Source organism: Micropterus dolomieu, linkage group LG21, assembly GCF_021292245.1.
Source record: "Micropterus dolomieu isolate WLL.071019.BEF.003 ecotype Adirondacks linkage group LG21, ASM2129224v1, whole genome shotgun sequence".
NCBI lineage: Eukaryota > Metazoa > Chordata > Actinopteri > Centrarchiformes > Centrarchidae > Micropterus > Micropterus dolomieu.
In genome coordinates, this window is record NC_060170.1 from 9,139,404 (window position 1) to 9,157,993 (window position 18,590).

General features: G+C 43.4%; 1 protein-coding gene across 1 annotated transcript in view; it reads right to left on the bottom strand.

Moving 5' to 3' along the window:
- Window positions 1-18,590, bottom strand: part of rusc2 (RUN and SH3 domain containing 2) — a 51,441-nt gene that overhangs the window by 11,171 nt on the left and 21,680 nt on the right. Inside the window, exons 2-12 of the mRNA XM_046034100.1 lie at window positions 15,062-16,811; window positions 13,000-13,588; window positions 6,906-7,589; window positions 5,674-5,871; window positions 5,175-5,345; window positions 3,612-3,688; window positions 2,537-2,711; window positions 2,053-2,158; window positions 1,635-1,681; window positions 457-1,534; window positions 48-55 (exon numbers count right to left, since the gene is read on the bottom strand). Of these exons, the coding sequence (XP_045890056.1) occupies window positions 48-55; window positions 457-1,534; window positions 1,635-1,681; window positions 2,053-2,158; window positions 2,537-2,711; window positions 3,612-3,688; window positions 5,175-5,345; window positions 5,674-5,871; window positions 6,906-7,589; window positions 13,000-13,588; window positions 15,062-16,627 (4,699 nt within the window). The 5' untranslated portion in view covers window positions 16,628-16,811. The remainder of the gene's footprint in view (window positions 1-47; window positions 56-456; window positions 1,535-1,634; window positions 1,682-2,052; window positions 2,159-2,536; window positions 2,712-3,611; window positions 3,689-5,174; window positions 5,346-5,673; window positions 5,872-6,905; window positions 7,590-12,999; window positions 13,589-15,061; window positions 16,812-18,590) is intronic.

The window sequence follows — 18,590 nt, forward strand, 5'->3', positions numbered from 1 at the left end:
GAAAGAAAAACACAGTGTGAAAAAATCTGAAATGTATTGTACTGTACTGTGAGAGCTAAAGCAAGTTTTGGTAAAAAGGTTGACATTTGTTAAACTTTAAAGATAAGGCTGATCGTATTTTTGTTCCTGGCAACAAATCCAACAAAACAACATCCTAATAGTCTGTAGTTTGTAGCAAATGGATGACCAAACAGGAAGTGCATTTGCTGGGGACTATTTTCAGCTGCGGATTTATAAGAGCTAGTAAATATTTACAGCACTAGGACTGCGTGTTTGTTCATGGTAATGAAGACACTGCCAGAGTCAGCCAGGGTAAGAATGTAGCTCACTTTTAATAGTTTTGGGACAAGAGTGGAGCTCTATGGCTCAGAGGAATAAGATATATCAGGCTTTGGATGGGATTTGTTGACAATAAGAAAAACATAAAATATCATCAGACTTATCCTTTTAGCTTACCTGATCGTTTGAGTTTTTGCCCTCTGCTCAGCTCCCTCCACCCTCGAAGGAGTACCAACACTAGATCCAAAGAGCCTGCCCCAGCGCAGACTCTGTCCCTGAGAGGGGCTTTCCTCTTGGGCTGCAGCTTGGGCTCCAGTCCCTGTAACCTTCAGTGGTTTGGGCTCCTTCTCCTGGTTGACAACAGAATCTGGCGGGCTGCCCATCCATGAAGGCCTTCCCCTGGATCCAGCTGACTCTGCACTAGAGCTACTGCTGCTTTTCCTGCTTCGATGCCCCTCCCCTTCTTGGACTGACTCTGCCCCCTCCACCACTCCCTCCCTGGTAGGCGGTAGCTGGCCCTGTCGTCTCTCTGATGACTTCTTCCTCTTCTCAGTCTTGACAAACTTTGACCCCTCTGTGGATTGGTCAATGTATACCTGGGAGGACTGCATGAGCTGGTACCACCAACCCGCCTGTCTATCTTGCCGCTGACGCCCCTCGTCTGCCATATCTTTTTCTTTTTCCTTCCCCCTGTCCTTCTCTTGTCCATATTCACCTTCTCCTTGGCTCTCTTGTCCTACACCTTTCACTCTTTGACCACCCATTCCCCTCTCCTTCCAGAGATTGGCAAACCCTACTTCCGTCATTGCTGGTCTACTTACAGGCCCGGATGTCATGCTCTCAGCTGTCGCCCCCTCTTTCTTTAACCTTGAATTCCCCCCTGCTCCCTCTCTCCTCGACCCGACCCCTTCCATCCTCGGCCATGTTCCCTCTCGTCTCAGCACCGCCCTCTCTTTCTTCACCTCTGCACTTGAGTCTCTGACCATTTCGCTCACAGTGGTGCTCCATCCTCTCATGAGCTGGAAGGTGGATCGAGTTGACTGGTTTACACTCTGGCCTGCAGAGCACAGCTGCTCCTTGCGACGGAGATGCTCCTGGCCCTTTTGGAGGAGATGCGGTTCAAAAAGCAGGTCCAGGTCGAAGGGGAGGAGCGACAGCGGCTGCAGCAGGAGGAGGAGCTCCTCAAAGAGTGGCTGACATGCCCCCTGCGACAGGGGAAGGAAACCCCACAGGTTGTAGTGTGCTGCTATAATATCTGAGGAAAGTGAAACAGAACAAGAAGAATATCAGATTCAGAAGAAGCAAAACTTTATACACATATCGAATAACTATCTGGGTTACCAACTGAGTCTTACCTTCATGTGTGTAGAGGTGATTGAACCAGAATTCCAAAGATTTTAGGCTGAAATATAAGGACAATAAACATAAATGCACCATCGCTCTCCTACAGGAGAAATTTAGACAACGACCAAGACTAAAATTCAGGACAGTAGAATAACCTCTTCTTAAACCATAATAAGCTGACATGACTAAATCACCCAAAATGAATCAGTCAAAAAATTAGAATGGGTGTGAGCCTACTATCTGTAAGAATATGCGTATGTACTTATTAGACACGGAAATCACCCCAGTTTTATTTAGGGATAATCACTTCATCATGTGACACATTGATCCACCCACTTTAAAGATCCTGACCCCTAGGATGAGAACCACAGCTGTAAAGATTAGGTGGATGAATGACAGTAAAAACCAGGATGAAGCGAAATAACTTACTTGAGCAGGCCGAAGATGAAGGCGTTGAGTCTCATTCTGTGGCTTGTGAGCTCGGAGTACTGGCTCACCTTTGAGAACAGGCTGTGGAGGACACGTGTGGACGGGCCTGACCGTGACAAACAAGGAAATACGTTACCCACGAGCGCCTCCTTGTTCTCTGACATGTTACCTCATATGGTTGCTGTCATTGTACATGGAAGCCTACAAGAAGTGTCTCCTCTGGATTTTACAGGTTGTGATGTTATTTAAAAGCGCATTAAGCATGAAGCTGGTACTTCTTACTGTTTCATCAACTTTGTGATGAAACTGCTCCTCAGTGTAATGACCACTGGTCCTAATTCGTAGCAGTAAGTAGTCAATTACTGATAATACAACGGATCTTAAGGAATCCGTTTCAGTAAAAGTGGTCCAAACTAAAATGTCACCAATGTGCTTTAGACATACAGTACACATAACAGTTTGTGACAAATACCACGGTTCTCACCCAGCTGCGTGGAGGCCTCCACCAGGCTCCAGGGCTGACAACGCCGCTGTCCGATGATCAGGTCCAGTACGTAGGCCTTCAGACCGTCCTGCAGAACCTCATGCAGGGCCGGACACAGGTACTTCAGAATGAGGTGACCCACATTGGGACTCACCCAGCTGTTCCCCAGCTTAGCCTGGCAGGGTTGTGGAAAAATTTTAGCGGATAGAGGAAATGAAAGTAAAACAAATCAGGGAATTAGGTGGGAAGACGGGATCAAAAGTAAAGAATGATGCAAAACCTCCGGTCCATTATCGGGAAATCTGCTTTTGTCTGCACTATTTTTTTTTTTTTACTTTGTGAGTATATCCTACTAAAATAAACAGAAAGTAAACATATTATCCGTTTTCCCAAGCCTTCAATCAGTGAATGATTGAAGGCTGTATTTACCTGCTCTTTTGTTCTCTGGATTAGACTGAAGCCTAGTTTATTATTAATCTGTATTTTATCTGCTCTGTGTAAATACCCACATTACCCACAGTGAGTGCCAAAAATTCAGTTTCCTGACTAAAGCCACTGAAGAAAGCAAAAGTCACACATTTGTGGTGGTGGTTCCACCATATGTGCTGTATTATTAATAAAATAATGGTGAAGACCAATACTTCAAACAAACTTAGGACATATGAGCCCTAAACATGACGTGCCTAACACTAAGCTTGAGTCCACAACACAGCGGAGGAAGGCAAAAATACTTTTAAGAATGAAGATTGAATGAAGATCTTATACGCTAACTTAATCACTGTTGCATTGAACTGAACTAAGACAAATGGTAATGTAAAAAAAAAACAGATGGGGCCATCTGAGTGTGAAACTAACGTAATTTACCAACTGAAAGGTTTTATGGTCTTTTGTACTTTACTACACTGCAGTGGTATTAGTAAATTGTTGTTCAAAAGCTAGTGTAGGCTCAACAGTTTGCTATGTGAGCTTTAATCAGCCAGTAGAATCAGCCACCCCTTTAATCTTCAGAAGAATGGTGTGTTAGCAGTAAATCAGTTACTAGCGGTCTCAATCTGATCCACTGAAAAACTCCCACCTTTACATCTGGGTCTCGACTGGTGCCGAAGTGTGCGACAATCAGATCCACTGCTGTGTTCACGGCTTTCACCAAACCTGACGGAAGGAAAGAGTAAAGAAAGAGTTTTTTTCCTGTTTAACATTCTACTAAATCCATTTGGTTTATTGTTTTAACAGAGAGTCATTGAGATCCAAATCTAGTCTTTGTGCTTGCAATTTGCATGAGTTCAATGTTTGATCTACTAAGGCAGCAAGTAGTTGTGCAATGAACAGCTGGGGCAGCCTTCTAGGGATTTGTCTCCCATCAGCAATCTCAAAACAAGATAAAATGTACCGATGTCAAAATCTAAATTAAGTAACAAACATTTACAAAGGCTACAACTCCTACTGACTGAGCAAAAAGGATTTAGCTTTACTTATAAAATTAGTAAAGTACATGTATGTTAGTTAAACAGGTCTCTGAGACAATGTATCTAAAATAAAAGCGGAATCTGGCTTAGTGTCCTGCTCAAGTACACCCCAATTTGAAGATGCTGGTCCATACAGAGAGGTGAACCTGGACGATCACGGTGAACAATGATCTCCCTGCTTATTATACAACACTCTGTCGCCCTCAAGAGGCCTCGAGTAAAACTCCTCACTGTCAAGTAGCTTTTAAGCACCTTTCAACAGCATCATTTCCCTCCCTATTCTCCTTGACAACACTGCATCCTCAGGAAATGTGATTCTCTAAACGGTAATCTGAGATCGTTATTTGATTCTGGGCAGTGCTTACAGTACAAACCAGCGTATTCCTCTACTGACAGCTTGTCATGACTTGTATTTATTAGTACAAAGTAATAAGACATACAGTATGCAACAGATGTGTTATTCTGTTAGAAAGGTCTGAATGAAGCATCCAGATGTGGAAAGAAAAACTGACAACACCAGAAAGGCTACACAGCCTGCTACTTTTAATTATAACTCTGTATTTAGTCACATTGGGACAATGTCTCTTTATTACCTGTTATCATGTGTCCAAAATTTCATACTTAGGTCACGTCATAAAAAGTTATCTATTTTCATAACAAGTGAGCAACTCCTTCAGCTTTGCAAGGCCACAAGATGTGGCTGAAAGGCTCAAAAACACCAAGTAAGGTGATGTGATGAGATTTCTTTTAGTAAAATATCTATTTATCTAGCTCTGTTTTTGACTACTACAGGTGTCAGCTACATGGCATTGTCTAAATATCAATATCAGTACAAAATTTCCATAAAAGGTCCTGATACTGATACTATCTACAACCAGTTCTTCCAAATTAATGCTGCACTGCTGTACCAATCTAGATGCACTTGAAACCGGTTTTCTGCACATCTGCATATATTAACATTATTAAGTTCCAGAGTTCCTTAAAATGTTCCTGGAAAAGTTAATGCGGTCAAAACGAGAAATACAGACAGCAGTAAATGAATGCAATAAGCTCCAAGGAAAAAAGCCCACAGACATTTTGTAATTTAGCAATAAAATATTTAGACTTCCTTCTGATTCCCACTGTCACTGTCTATCATGCCCACACACACACACACACACACACATCCATACCTCTCTTCTGTGTCAGGTCCACAGAGATGTGGGACTGTGTGGAAGAGCATGAGGATGAGGAAGTTGAAGCGTCGGGGGAGAGGCAGAACTCCTCGGGAGGCTTCTCTGTCAGGGAGAAGTAGTCTGGCAGGAAGTCGCTGTAGCTGTGCTGCAGCTTAGCTGACTGGCCCACTGCTGAGACACACACACACACACACACACACAGATGATCAGAAACGCGTACAGTATAAACACACACTACCATTTTTAAAAGTAAGAGAAGCTTTTAGGGATCCTTAAGTATGCAACTGTAGGCCAGACTTTGAGTAACATCTTTATGGATCTCTAACATATTTGTTCAGAAGAACCCTGCGTCAATATTATTTTAGTGACTTTTCCCTCAGATCCTGCATTCTTTGGATCTTGAACTCCTACCTACTGGTACTTTAAGAATCCAAGTCTACTTTTCAAATATCCCCATAATCTTGTGTTCCAACACTGTCAGTAAAATTATGAGCACCATTTAACCGTCCCAGCGTGTGGCCAGAGAGGGCTGAAGGGAAATCGAACACGTTCCGTCTTGCAGGTCGTGGTCCCCCGCCCCTTCGGGGTTCCAGGTTACCAGAGTGGGGGCATGATGCCGAGACCCTCTCCACTCCCAGAGGGTTTCGACGACGGTACTCCCTCCATTTGAGAGCCTGGGGAGAGAGGTGGTGTGCTGTTGTGGAGGGGAGGGTTATGACCAAGGGTTTTGTGGTTGGTTCAGGGTTGAAGGATGGATTATTCAGTGGATGAATAAAAGAAGATTATGGGGGAAAAGCAGATGGAAAAGGTGAAGGGAGGACAGGAGAAGATTTAAGTACATGCATGGCGGGAGAGAAGAAAGAAAGAGAAAAAGACAACAGTAAGAATGTACAAGAGCTTAGCTTCTTTTAAAGAGTATATCAACACTGAATTACACAGAACTTAATAACTTAAACATAAGTGAAACACTGGGCAGCCAACTGTTGTTGTCTCAAAGAGACTGTGAACATAACATTCTATCACATTGGGCTGTGACAGTTTGCCTAACCTTAGAACAGTAGTTTCAATTGACTAAATAAAGTTTTAGTTCCTTTTAATGTAAACCTGTAGAGTGATTCTATCTGACTAATATAAAGCCAATGTAAAGTCAGTGACAAAGAAGAACAACAAGAAAACAGGAAAGATGACCACAGTCATAAAGTGGAAAGAAAAAGAAGCGGGTACAGTAGCAAACCCAGCGGCAAAAGTATATTGGAACTTATGTCATATTTTCACCAAGCAAAGCAGACACAATATACTTGATGTTCAAGTGGTTAAAGTGCGGAAAACAACCTTTTTTAACAACAGTGACTTCATGTTTTGCATTTTTTTAATTCATCTTTAGGAATGACAAATGAAGACATAAATTGACAACTTACATTTCAAAGTTTGGGGACTTCCACCCAAACAGAGGCTTGTGTGTTGTATCTGTGTGACCCCTGCCTTTATGTGTATACAGAGGAAAACATCCAGCAAACTTCAAAGTATGTTGACACTTGTTGTGTTTTTAAATTATCCTACGATCAAGCCATGTACCTAATATAGGCTCATCTTAACTATATTGTTGCTGCCCGTTTATACAAGTGCCTGAAGTTTGCTTTTGTTTCAACCTTTTTTTTCATTTTTTATTCAGGAGCACAGAATTTTTTAAATTCTTTACGGACACACTAGAATTATTTCGGAACCTACCATTATGTGTCCTGGCTCCGGGTCCTTTGCTTGCCTCCATGTGATTTCCAGAGTCCAGACAGCCCAGCGGGCTCAGTGTGTCACTGTGGAGTGCTGGTAAACTGGCCAGAGCTCCACGATGGAAACAGTGTCCCTGCACCGCCGGCAGCACTGGCGGCACTGTCCCTCTCTTCACCCCCAGGGATGGAGGTGGAGGGGTAGACGATAAGGGCACTGAACCCCCTCCCTGCTTCCCTGTGGGTGGGGTGTGCAGGGGGCCGAGGCCTGCTGAAAGCGGGCAGGAGAGGCTGTGTGGTGGCTGAGGGCTTGGGGTGCAGGTGGAGCAGCTCCCAGAGCTGGGCGCCCCCTGCAGCCGAACTGGAGAGTAGCTCCCAAGAGGTGAAGGACGAACTGAGCCGGGAGGAGGGCCTGCTGCAGCCAGAGTCCCCTGGTACCTGTGCACATTTTCAGCTGGATCTTCACTGTCCTCCCCCACCTGACCTCCAGAGTCAGAACCAGAGCTGGAGCGGGCCTGCATCCCCGAGACGTAGCCTGTGAGCAGGGGCAGTAGAGGCTTGGGCTGCGGGGGTTTGGAGGCGAACTGGTGGTGGAAGGTGAAGGGCTGAATGGGGAGGGTGGTGGGCCGCTGGTCCTTTCTGTAGCGGACCACCGCCGGGCTGCTGTCTGAGGAACTCGAGAGACCACCTGGATGAGCCCAATAGAGACAGGAGCCATTGAGAAAAGGTGGAGGGGTCACCAAGTAATGGGGAAAAAAAGAACTGGTTAGTTTTTGTACAATACAGTAACATCCTTTGCTATGACAGCAATAAAAGAAATATGTATAGAGGTATGACAGATAGAGGCGATCAAGACTGCAACTCGTCATTATCATAATATTAGAAATACCTCTCAGTATACAACAAAACAGCAAAATTAAAGTATAAACAATTAAATAATTAAGGTTAATTCTAGTTCTCTCGATAGACCTACTGATCTACTATTCTTTCAGCACTTAACTGTATAAACATGAAGGTCAGAACTGAAACCAAAAACAGAAAGCTTCCCTGTCATGAGTCACAAAGACTAATAGCCCTTATCACAGACAACCATGTCACTGTTAGACACTGATCTGACAGGCCCAAGAGCACACACACACACACACAAGCACACACTTAGAGAAACACACAAAAGACACACACAGACTAAACCTGAAAGCAGGAGAGACACCAACGAGGAGAAGCCTTTTTCTGCACTTCTTCTCTGCCACTGAGATCTGTGTGTTTTTCTGTGTGTGTGTATGTGTGTGTGCGTGCGTGTGTGTGGATCCAGTGCAGTGTATGATAGAAAGAAAGTGCATGTGACGAAAGTGTTGCGCAAGCTGTTTGTCACCCTTAGGCCGGCCCACCGATGCCACCTGAGCCGGGTGCAGTGACGCCTCTCAGCCACAGAGTGCGACATCGAGCTGCAGTAGAAACATGATGAAGGAGGGAGGAATGCTAACACACCCAGCAGGCCTCTGCTCCCACTGGGGATGGAGGACAGAGACACCCCCTCTCTGTCCCTCTTCTATCTGCTCCGTCATCCCTGACATTGCCATTTTTCCCTTTTCCTCTCCTCTCCTCACCCACCTCTCCTCTTTCCTTTCTCCATCTTCTTCTTCCCTGCCTCCCCCCTCTTTCTCTTCAGCTCCTCTTCTCTTCCATTTGACAGCCGAGGCTTTTCCTCTGCAGTTCCGCACTTCATGTTAGCATCATTAGCGTGCGAGCTTCTTCCCAAAGGCTTTTAAAGAGGCCTGTACCGCCTCGGTGAAACAACGCAGCTGACTGAAGTGAAGTATGATGAATAATATATGTACTGAGATGCTGCACAGCCTCTCATTATAATCTTAAATCAGCGCAGTCTATATGAACACAGAGTCAAACTAAAAAGGGGTTTTGGAGGCTTGTGTAAGACACATCTTGTTCTGACGGAAATTTCCATCTCTTTATCAATCTTCCCTCTGCCTTACATTATATCATTGTTTCATTGGTCTCACTGCCCCAGTCCACTAACTGTTGAACATCTTAAAGCCGGTGGGAAAGTGCCATTTTGTTCTATCACCTGAACTGGTGGACTATGGAAAAAAGGAAAAATAAAAATCTGTACATTCAGCAACAGCAGGATGCTGTTATATATGTGTTACATATCTATATCACATATATGATAATTAAGGCCTCAACTAACAATTATTTTCAGTGTCACTTAATCTGCAGATTATTTGCTTAATTAATGGATTAAATGTTGCTATAAAAAGGCAGAAAATAGTCAACAATATCTCAGATCCCTTCAAGATGTCTTGTTTTCTCCAAAACGCAAAGACAATCAGGTTATTGTCATAGAACACTAAGAAAACCAGCAAATATTCACCTTTGAGAAGCTGGAACAAGTTATTTTCACTTAAATAATTCCTGATAACGATTATGAAAGTTGGTGCACATTAATCTTCTGTCAAAAGACGAATGGATTAAATCTAAGAGCTATGAGTACAGCTCTATAGTAGAGTAGTTCGACAATATCCCTGTTCTGATTGTTTGTTTGCAGCCATGTAGATATAGAGAGAGGAGCATAAGGGGTAGATGGGTGCTGTCATCGGGTCTGTATGAATGTTTGCATTTGCATCAAGAGTAGTTTATGATTTCCATATTATAGAAATGCTGTTTCCATTTGTGATGAGAATCTATGTGGCTATTTGATTACTGGGTTTACGTACTCTGTATAAATGCTTTCAAATTACATTTACCTTATGTCCTTGTGTTTCAACCAAGCTAGATAGGAAAATGAAATTATTATTTTTAAAAAGCTCTCTTCTACTCTAAATGTTAACCTGTGGACTTGAATTTCTGGCCATTTTTTTTAAATGGTTAGTAAAGTGAATTAGTCTGCAGGAGTGGCTTGACGTCAAACAGAGTTTGATTTTTTTCATTCCTGCATACTGACCTAGTCCATACTGAATGTGCCATGCTCATTCAGTGTTTGAGTTACAAAACCGACGTCCATAATGGAAACTTGGAAGAGAATAAAACAACCACTCCATAATCTAGCAAACAAATCCTCTGTAAATGAGGCAGAACATTGTTTATACAGGAGGTTGGTAATGTGAACTGAGGGCAGGGGGGTTAATTTTGTATAAAGCTGGTTTGATGCATTTTGATGCTTTTTATTAATGTCACTGAAATTCACTTGTGCTAGAAATGTTGTTTTGTCTAAATAAAGAATTAGTTTAAGAAGCCAAAGGGGAGTAGTTTAATTAAACATCTTCATAACAGCATCATTATGAATTTGAGTTTTTCTTTCTTCCTAAAATGATTTTGGGAGCCCGAGCCTGCATGAATCTGTGGAAGGGGACAGCTGGAGCTTCCTGGGACATTCCTCTCCTGGTGCACTCTCTTTTTACTGTCCCTGTTCTTATGCCAAAGGAATTCCAAGCACTCTCTGTTTGTGTGTGTGTGTGTGTGTGTGTGTGTGTGTGTGTGTGTGTGTGTGTGTGTGTGTGTGTGTGTGTGAGTTTGTGTTTGTCTAACCAGACACACACAGCAGGCAGCTGAGACTGAACTCTATAAAGTGATAGTGGTGTGTGTTCATGCAAAAAGTCAGATAAATGATTCTGCACTCAACTGAGAGAAAGTATTTCACTGGTATAATTAAACAATATGATGGACAGTTAGAGGGCCTTCCAGGTCCTCCAGTCTTCATCGGTGACTAGAACCTTGGCGAAGGGTCAGAGCAAGACACAGCGGCTGAAAACATTCTGACAACAGAATTAGGCATTAAAAGTTGTAGTCTCCGTGACCCTGCTTCTTTCTTTGTGCACTCTATTGCTCAAACTAATACAGTCCTCGAGCTGTGAAGTGTGAATGGGCCCAGAAGCATGTGACTCTGGGCCCATTCACACTTTACAGCTCGTTCAGATATCCCCATGACTCGCCTGCACGTTTGCAAGTGGTTGTATTTGCAAGAACTATAATATATCGTCTTCAAGGATACATGTTCTTTATTTTTACATTGGTGACATTTCTGACACTAAATAATTTGTGGTCTTTTAGTATCGCACTAACTGGGCATGTATCATTTACAAATAAAATCTCTATAGGAAATTAAATAATTTGTCTCCCTCTTCAGAGAGACAAGAAGTCAGGCTGATGTGGCAGGAATATAATATCAACCTTCGACGGCTGAGCCCTGTTGCCAATAACTCCACTGGATATTTTAAATGTGCTATTAATATTATTATTATTTTAAGGTCAATTATTTAGGCCTAGTTCCTCAATACATCTCTGACAACACCGGCAGCTGCTTCTGGTCCCCATGCTGCATCTGACGTTGTGAGCTGCTGATTCAGATTTCACAGATTTCTTAATTTTGGGAAACAATGAAATGCTACAACTGGATGCATGTCAGGCTAGAGATTTCAGCATTTCATCACTTCCCGTCACCTTGACATGACAGCAAGCACATGTTTTGCAGAGAAAGTGAGGTGACACATTTTTCCATCACTTCTGTAACTTTCTCTGACCTTCCCTTGTTTTAGGGACGAGAAAGGCCTACGGGCTCTCTGGATCAGAACAACACACCACACACACACACACAAACATACAGCAGACCCATACATGCTGATGTAGAGCTCAGTGGGGGGTTTCTCTGCACCTTAACTCCTCTCTCAACTGATTGTTATTCAGAACACGTTTGGCCCACTTCAACCCTTCATTCCCTCTAAAGCCAAGCGTCCACACTCTGCGTGACTCTGTTCAAAGGGTAGTTTCTCACACACACACAAAGCAAATCTAGACTACAGAATAAAACAAAACCATACACATCTAAAACACAGACAGAGCATAAAAAATGTCCAAAAGGTGAACAAACAGTGCCACAAAAACATTTATTGTGGAAATGTATGTGTATGTCTGAATGATGCCATGAAGAATTTAACATAAAATACAGTTTTCTTGTTCTTTTGTTGCTTGTGTAAAGTAAGTCTCTGCAGTATTAGTTAGAATGATAATGTTAACCATTGAAAAGGAATAACAGTTGCTAGCCATGCACATTGCCTTTCTAGGTCCATTTTGATGTATTAATGATATAATTTAATAATTCATTTTAATAATTTAAACTCCTGTGGCCAAATACACTATGCAGTGTCAGTAAATTCAACCAACACACAAATCTGCAATATTCAGCTACCTACAAATTTAGTGTAGAAGAGGAAGAGAAACCAATTTTTCCATGAACAATCATCTGTGCAGACACACAGGTTATATTTTTAAAATAAAAGGCAGCAAGTCAGGTAAAGAAGTAAATGAGTAACTGAAGCAGACTATTGCAGTGAATGCACTGATCGACAAATATTGATATCTCAAAAGCTTGTACAGCTTCAAGTGAAGTTTGTTGCACAGCGAATCATCATCATCATCATCATCATCATCATCCAATGTGAAAGCGTTTTAGCGCCTGGTTTTGTTTTGTTTTTACAGCCAGCTGCTAAAGAGCCAGATATTTTTCATAGGAATTGGTGGAGACCAAACCAGAGCTAAAAGGATGGTTAATATTTGACTTCAATTAATCAGGTAGACAGATACACAACTCCAGACTAATGCTGATTAGACGAACTGTCTAAAGACATAAATATGTCAGGGCTGTGTGTCTGGCAGCTTATGGTGGAGTTCCTCTGCCCAAAAATAATAAATGGAGCTTTAACCTGGGGTTGGGGGTGGTGATGGAGCAGTGGATAAGACACAAGCCTTTGGTGTGAGAGACACGGGTTCAATTCCCACTGTGACCCATACACCAATGTGTCCCTGAGCAAGGCACTTAACCTCTAGTTGCTTCAGAAGCGTGCAACCTCGGAAATATATAGCAATTGTATGTCGCTTTGGATAAAAGAATCAGCTAAATGAATAAATGTAATGTAATGGTTATATCTGTCGTGTCTGATCCACCCTGTATCAACACTATTAACATCTCGTAAACAGGCCAACTTTGTAACATCTGTCAAGGTACTACAGATGAAAAAAAAAAAAAAAAAACTCTTGGCTAACATTTACGGCAATGTTTTTTAATGAAATAGTTACAGGTGACGTACCTTCGGCCCTGGCCCTGGTCTCCCTCGCCCCCTCCAGGTGTCGCTCAATGCTGCCCTGACTGTAACATCTGGTAAAGGGAAGAGGTGACAGGATGTGACTGTCAACCTCCACACGCTGCTCCAGGATCGGAGAGAAATCCACCGAGGAGAGTGAGTGGGTGGAGTAAGTGGAGGAGAAAGGGTCTGCAGCCGCCTTCAGCGATGGTGACCCCCCTGTACCGCCGTTTCTCCGCTTGCTTCTCGCGATCTCTGCGAAGGACGTGACTCTTGGAGGAGGAGGTGGGGTTGGCGCGGCGCCCTCGCTGAGCCGGACGGGGCAGCTCAACATACGCTCCAGAGAGCCGAGCCGAGGAGATGGAGACTTGTCCAGGTTGCGGTCGTAGCTGCGAGAACGAGGACGGCTTCCTGAAGAGGCTCCACCTCCGATAACTCCCCGGCCAGCCACAGGAGGGGAGATGTTGACGTACACCTGGCCTTCAATCACGGCAGGAGCAGCTTCAGCTCCACCAGCTGCCTGCTGGTTCTTCTTCTTCTTCTCCTCCTCCTCCTCCTCCTCCTCGTCCTCTCCATGATCATCACCATCATCTCTCTGGAGGAAGAGAAATAAGGCAAGAAATAAAACAAAGAACACAGCAGTCACATTTATAGTATGACAGATAAACTGCCTTCAAGACAGATTTGCTTTGACACAGTGTCACTGTACTTACAGATAGTACTGCAATAGCCTTTAGCTCTACACAACTGCTGAGATAATCCTCAGACATGATATCAGATAACCCTACACACTGGCTGGTGAACTAAAATGAGCCAGTGCCAGACTTACACCAGTACCACGAAAATGTTCACTTCAGGGTTATGGTCACAGGGCCTTCAGTTTAATTTCTATTCCGTTTAGTTGCTATTTATGCTATTATGTTGTTTTGCATTATTCCCTTTCTTGTTGAGTGGTGTAATTTTGACCAAATCACTTGAATCTCTTCTTCCATTTCCTTTGCCTTACAGTCTAAGAATTACTTGTTGGTGTAAATGAACTAAATGTACTGCCTAAACTTGATTAATTATGCATACCGAGGGACTGGAGTGGAAATCGAAGAGTAAGAGAAAATGTTAGATTTCAAAATGATGTAATCATCTGACTTCTTGAAATTAGTAATCTTTAATTCATAGTTAATGAGCATATGAGTTTATTTCCAAGGACTAAGTGATCCACGTTTTTTAATGTCCTGTATTACAGACAATTAGCTGGTAATATTTTACAGAAGCACAACTTTCACCTCTGTGAGTCCCTGGTCATTAATACTGCAAGTGAACCAACAACCAGAGAGCCCACACAAAAGAGGTGGCTAAGTAATCCCACAAACCAAGTAAAAATACAGCAACAGCAGAGCAGATCGGTAGTATGGATTATTTTAAACTTCATTCTTTATCTGTACTTTAGGCAGGCAATTATTCCAACAATGTGGAAACTGATGAACCACGGCTATGTGGAACTAGGGCTGGGTAATAATTCAATATTGTTCTACTTTAAGTGGAATACTATAATAATATGACAACATCATACATTTTACAAATCTCCAAGCTAATTGTAAATAAAAATATAAATATGTTGTATATCATTTCATGATACATGTCATTGTTTGATTTTATTTTATTGTATTTTAACACCTGTTTATAGCATATTTTATGGATTTGCACTTGTATGATGTATTTTGAATACTTTGTCTCTTTATGTAGAGCACATTGTGTTTATCCTATGTATGAAATGTGCTATAATAAAGTTGACTTGACAATGTGATGCATTTTGGTACCGAAACCAAAGCAGTGCTTCTATTTTACTACCTTACTCTGAGAAATATAAATATGTTTTCTTACTAATCCTTATTTTTATTTTTGATCAACCTTATCACCTGTCTAGCTTTTTGTTTTAAATAAATATGTACAGTGAATTAAGTGTGAACCTGTGCATATAGTATTAATGAACATCACACACAGGAACCCATTGTGTATCCTGTTAGAAGGATTATGAACTGTTAAAACTAGTGAGGTAGGATTCTCCACTCACCCTAGGTGACTCTCTATCTTCATCTTCTTCGTACATTCCCTCCTCATCAGCTCGCTGCCTGAACAGGAAGTACTCGCTAGGCTGTGTTGGGGTGGGGCTGCCCTTGCTGTGCTCATCGGAGCAGCTGTTGACCGAGGAGCCTGCGGGACTCGGGGACGACTGGGACGAAAGGTCACAGGTGACCAGTTTGTAGTAGTTCTGTGTGGCGACAACCAGGCGCGCCTCACTCTGCAGACAGGACGCAAGGTCTCCGGTTGAACCAGAATGCGCAGGGTGATAGGAGTTGCAGTTGGCGTCGAGGTCAAGAGCCCCATGGTGCTCCACTGCACAGGAGCAGGTGGAGGAGGTGGACAGGTGAGGTTCACGGATGAGAGGAAAGGTGCTGCCAAGGCAGGAGGGTTGTTGCTGTGATAGGGGAGGTTCAGTGGGAGAGGTGTGAAGGTCCAAATAGAAAGCCCCTGTGGTTGAGTCTCGCTGGTTTCCTGATGGATCAGAAACAGATGAGGTGCAGGAGTGGTCAGTGGAGCTGTTGAGGTTGGTGTGCCCAGACACCGGTGGCTTCTCCGGGATGCTGTTGTTCATCTTGTTGTAGATAGCGCTGAAGTTTACGAGCACACCATCTGAGCTGTTGCAAGAGGAGTCGCTGCCGTAGCCTTGCTGGCACTCTGAGAAAGGCTCCAGGAAGGCTTCAGGGAAGTGCTGAGGGTAGTTCTGGGAGAGTGCACAGCACGAGCAGTGCTGCGTGGAGGAGCTGGAGGAGTACGAACCGGTCTTGCTGCTCCGCCCACACCTCATAGGATGATCTTCATCTTCTTCGTCGTCACCCCAGTCTTGCTCTCCGCAATCCATGGACATGTTGGAACCGCTGCTTCCGTGGCGCCGCTGGCTATCGAGTCCTAAAATCTCCAGGTGGTTGGAGAGATCAGAGGCTACACCCCTCAGAGACTCTGGACTGCTTCCACCCACTGAGCTGTGCAAAAGAAAGGGCTCAGAAGCAAAGCCAAGTTTGTGTAAGTGAAAAGAAGCCATCCCATCATTGAGGGCAGAGTTTGTGTCACTGTGGAGGTGAAAAGAGGAGTCTTCAAGGTAACCACTGAGGTTGTCACCATCCTCCTCCTCCTCCTCTTCTTCATCCTCGTCATCTTCGGTATTCAGCAGGAATGGATTATGACGCAATGGATTCCTGTTTCTCGGTTTGGCTCTGGGTAATGTGTGTGCTGCAATCAGCTGGTCCTCTGAATTGCTCGAGGTAAACGATGAATCATCACTTGCTGTGCTGCCTCCTCTCCCACCAACCTTCCTCTCGCTTCCTCCATTGTGGGAGGAACAAGACCCGCTGGAGGTCTGGATCAGGCTACTGTAGAGCAGTGCCTCTCTCTGAAGAACGTCTCTCTCAGGAAGAGAAGTGGTGCGACTCAAGCCCAGGTTCTCCGGTGGGATAAATGGGTTGCTTCTCTTCAGCGAGCCACCGCAGCCCGCCTGCCGTCCTCCTGACACCTGACAGTGCACCAGGGGAATATGATGCACGATCAGGGTCTCGCCTGACAACTTAGGAGGACTGTCCATGGTCCAGGAGGAGGGAGGGTGGGACTGGAGCAAAGGGAGGCCCTGTGTGGGTGAAGGAAAAAGAAGATGTGTGGTGTGTTGAAGGTTGTGTTCACACCCTGTTTGTTGGGCCTATTTCTGCAAGGCTGCCAGGGATTTGGAAGGAGAGGTCGGGGAAGTCAACACCGTGGTCAGAGTGGTACATCTGAAAAATACGAAGCAACAGAGCGAGGAAAGACGTTACAGGTCATCCGATACAGGCCCCAAAGCACACACACATATATTCTACATGCAGACTTAAGGGCAGGTTGTAGAGAGAGTGATCAATAACACGATATTAGCTAATATCATCTCAAACTAAATTTGAATCTTTTAACCTCAGTTGAAACAAATGAACACAAAAGAATTTGACTGCTTATATATTCTTTCTATTTGTGTTTCTAATGGCAAATTAAGTCCTTGTCATCTCATTAATTGCTTGTGTCTCATGTTTTTGTGTGTTTTATGTTTTCTGACATGAAATATTAAAGGTCCCATATTATGCTCATTTTCAGGTTAATACTTTTATTTGGGTGTCTACTAGAAAGCGTTAACATGCTTTAATGTTCAAAAAACGCATTATTTTTCTCATAATATTCACTGCTTCAGCACTTTTCTTCACCCTCTGTCTGAACACCCTGTTTCAGCTCCTGTCTCTTTAAGGCCCCCCTGGCTTACAGCCCACTTTCGTCTGATTGGCCAACTTCTGGAAGCCTGCAAAGGCTTTATTTACTGTTTTTGGTGAAACCTGATCATTTTTATTGAGAAAACATTTTCTGTTTTTTCATGTCCTCCGGCTACTCTGCCTCTACTTTTTGGTCATTTATGGTGTTTCCTGATGGACAGATAACTTTACTTGTTGTTAGCAGTTACATCAGCTGTTAACTACTGCTAACGGTAGCTGCCGCAAGCTAGTTAGCTCAGTTAGCTATACAGCTAGCAGTCCTATTAGCTGACTCTGCCCGGAAGCTTGATGCTTCAGGGTTGTGTTGGTGTTAACACCTCTGTTAGTACAGGAGCTTTGGACTGTTGGGAGCGCCCAGTTCGGGCAGAAGCAGCTGATAACGGCAACCACAGTTAGCAGTAGCTACAGGTTACTGTAGCATTAACAACAGGTAAAGCATCAGAAGCATCAACATCAGAGGGAAAAACAGAAAAAATGTAACAACGCTTGGTGTTGTTTTGGATGGTGGGGCTGAGAGCAGTGTATTTAGTTCGTGTTCAGTGGGCGGGGCCGTCTACTGCGCTAAAGGTCTGGAGGAGGTCCTATGCTACACAGATCCCTCCATGGCGTCAAGAAGAGAGCCAAATTCAAACGCTGTGTTTACACACACATTTACTGAAAGACTGAGCAGGAGAAAACGAGAGAGGATCATTTTTTCCCTCATAGTTTGGGGGTCTTTAGACGCAACGGCGACACATTTATGTGCATTTGGGACCTTTAAAGTCAAGTTCACCCATACAATGTCTTAAAGGCCCAGCAAAAACATGAATTCCCAAACCAGACCCAAAAGATGACTAGAGAATGTGTAACATTAACACCTTTAAGTGGGACTTTAGTATTTAGTATTGTACTTCAATAAAGATTGTGGACTTGCAAGAAAAAACAAACAAAAGGAATAGTCAAAAATCTATTCGGGGTTTAGTACATACTGTAGGTAAAGCTCTAAAAGCACTGGTTCCCACTGTAATGCAACTTAATAGCATCATTCACTGGGCCTAAACCTTCTGTTTAAAACTGGCAATATCTGAGCAAACACTGAGATGTCTCATGGTGATGTCAACTTAATTTTGCACTAAAAGCACTAAAATAAGTTAATTTAAAATAGCTGCAGAAAACCTAACAAAACTATATCCTTCTATTCCCATCTGTACATTAAGCAGGGTGAGTCATCACCATGTGAAGTGGAAACAGTAACACACACACACACACACACACACACAC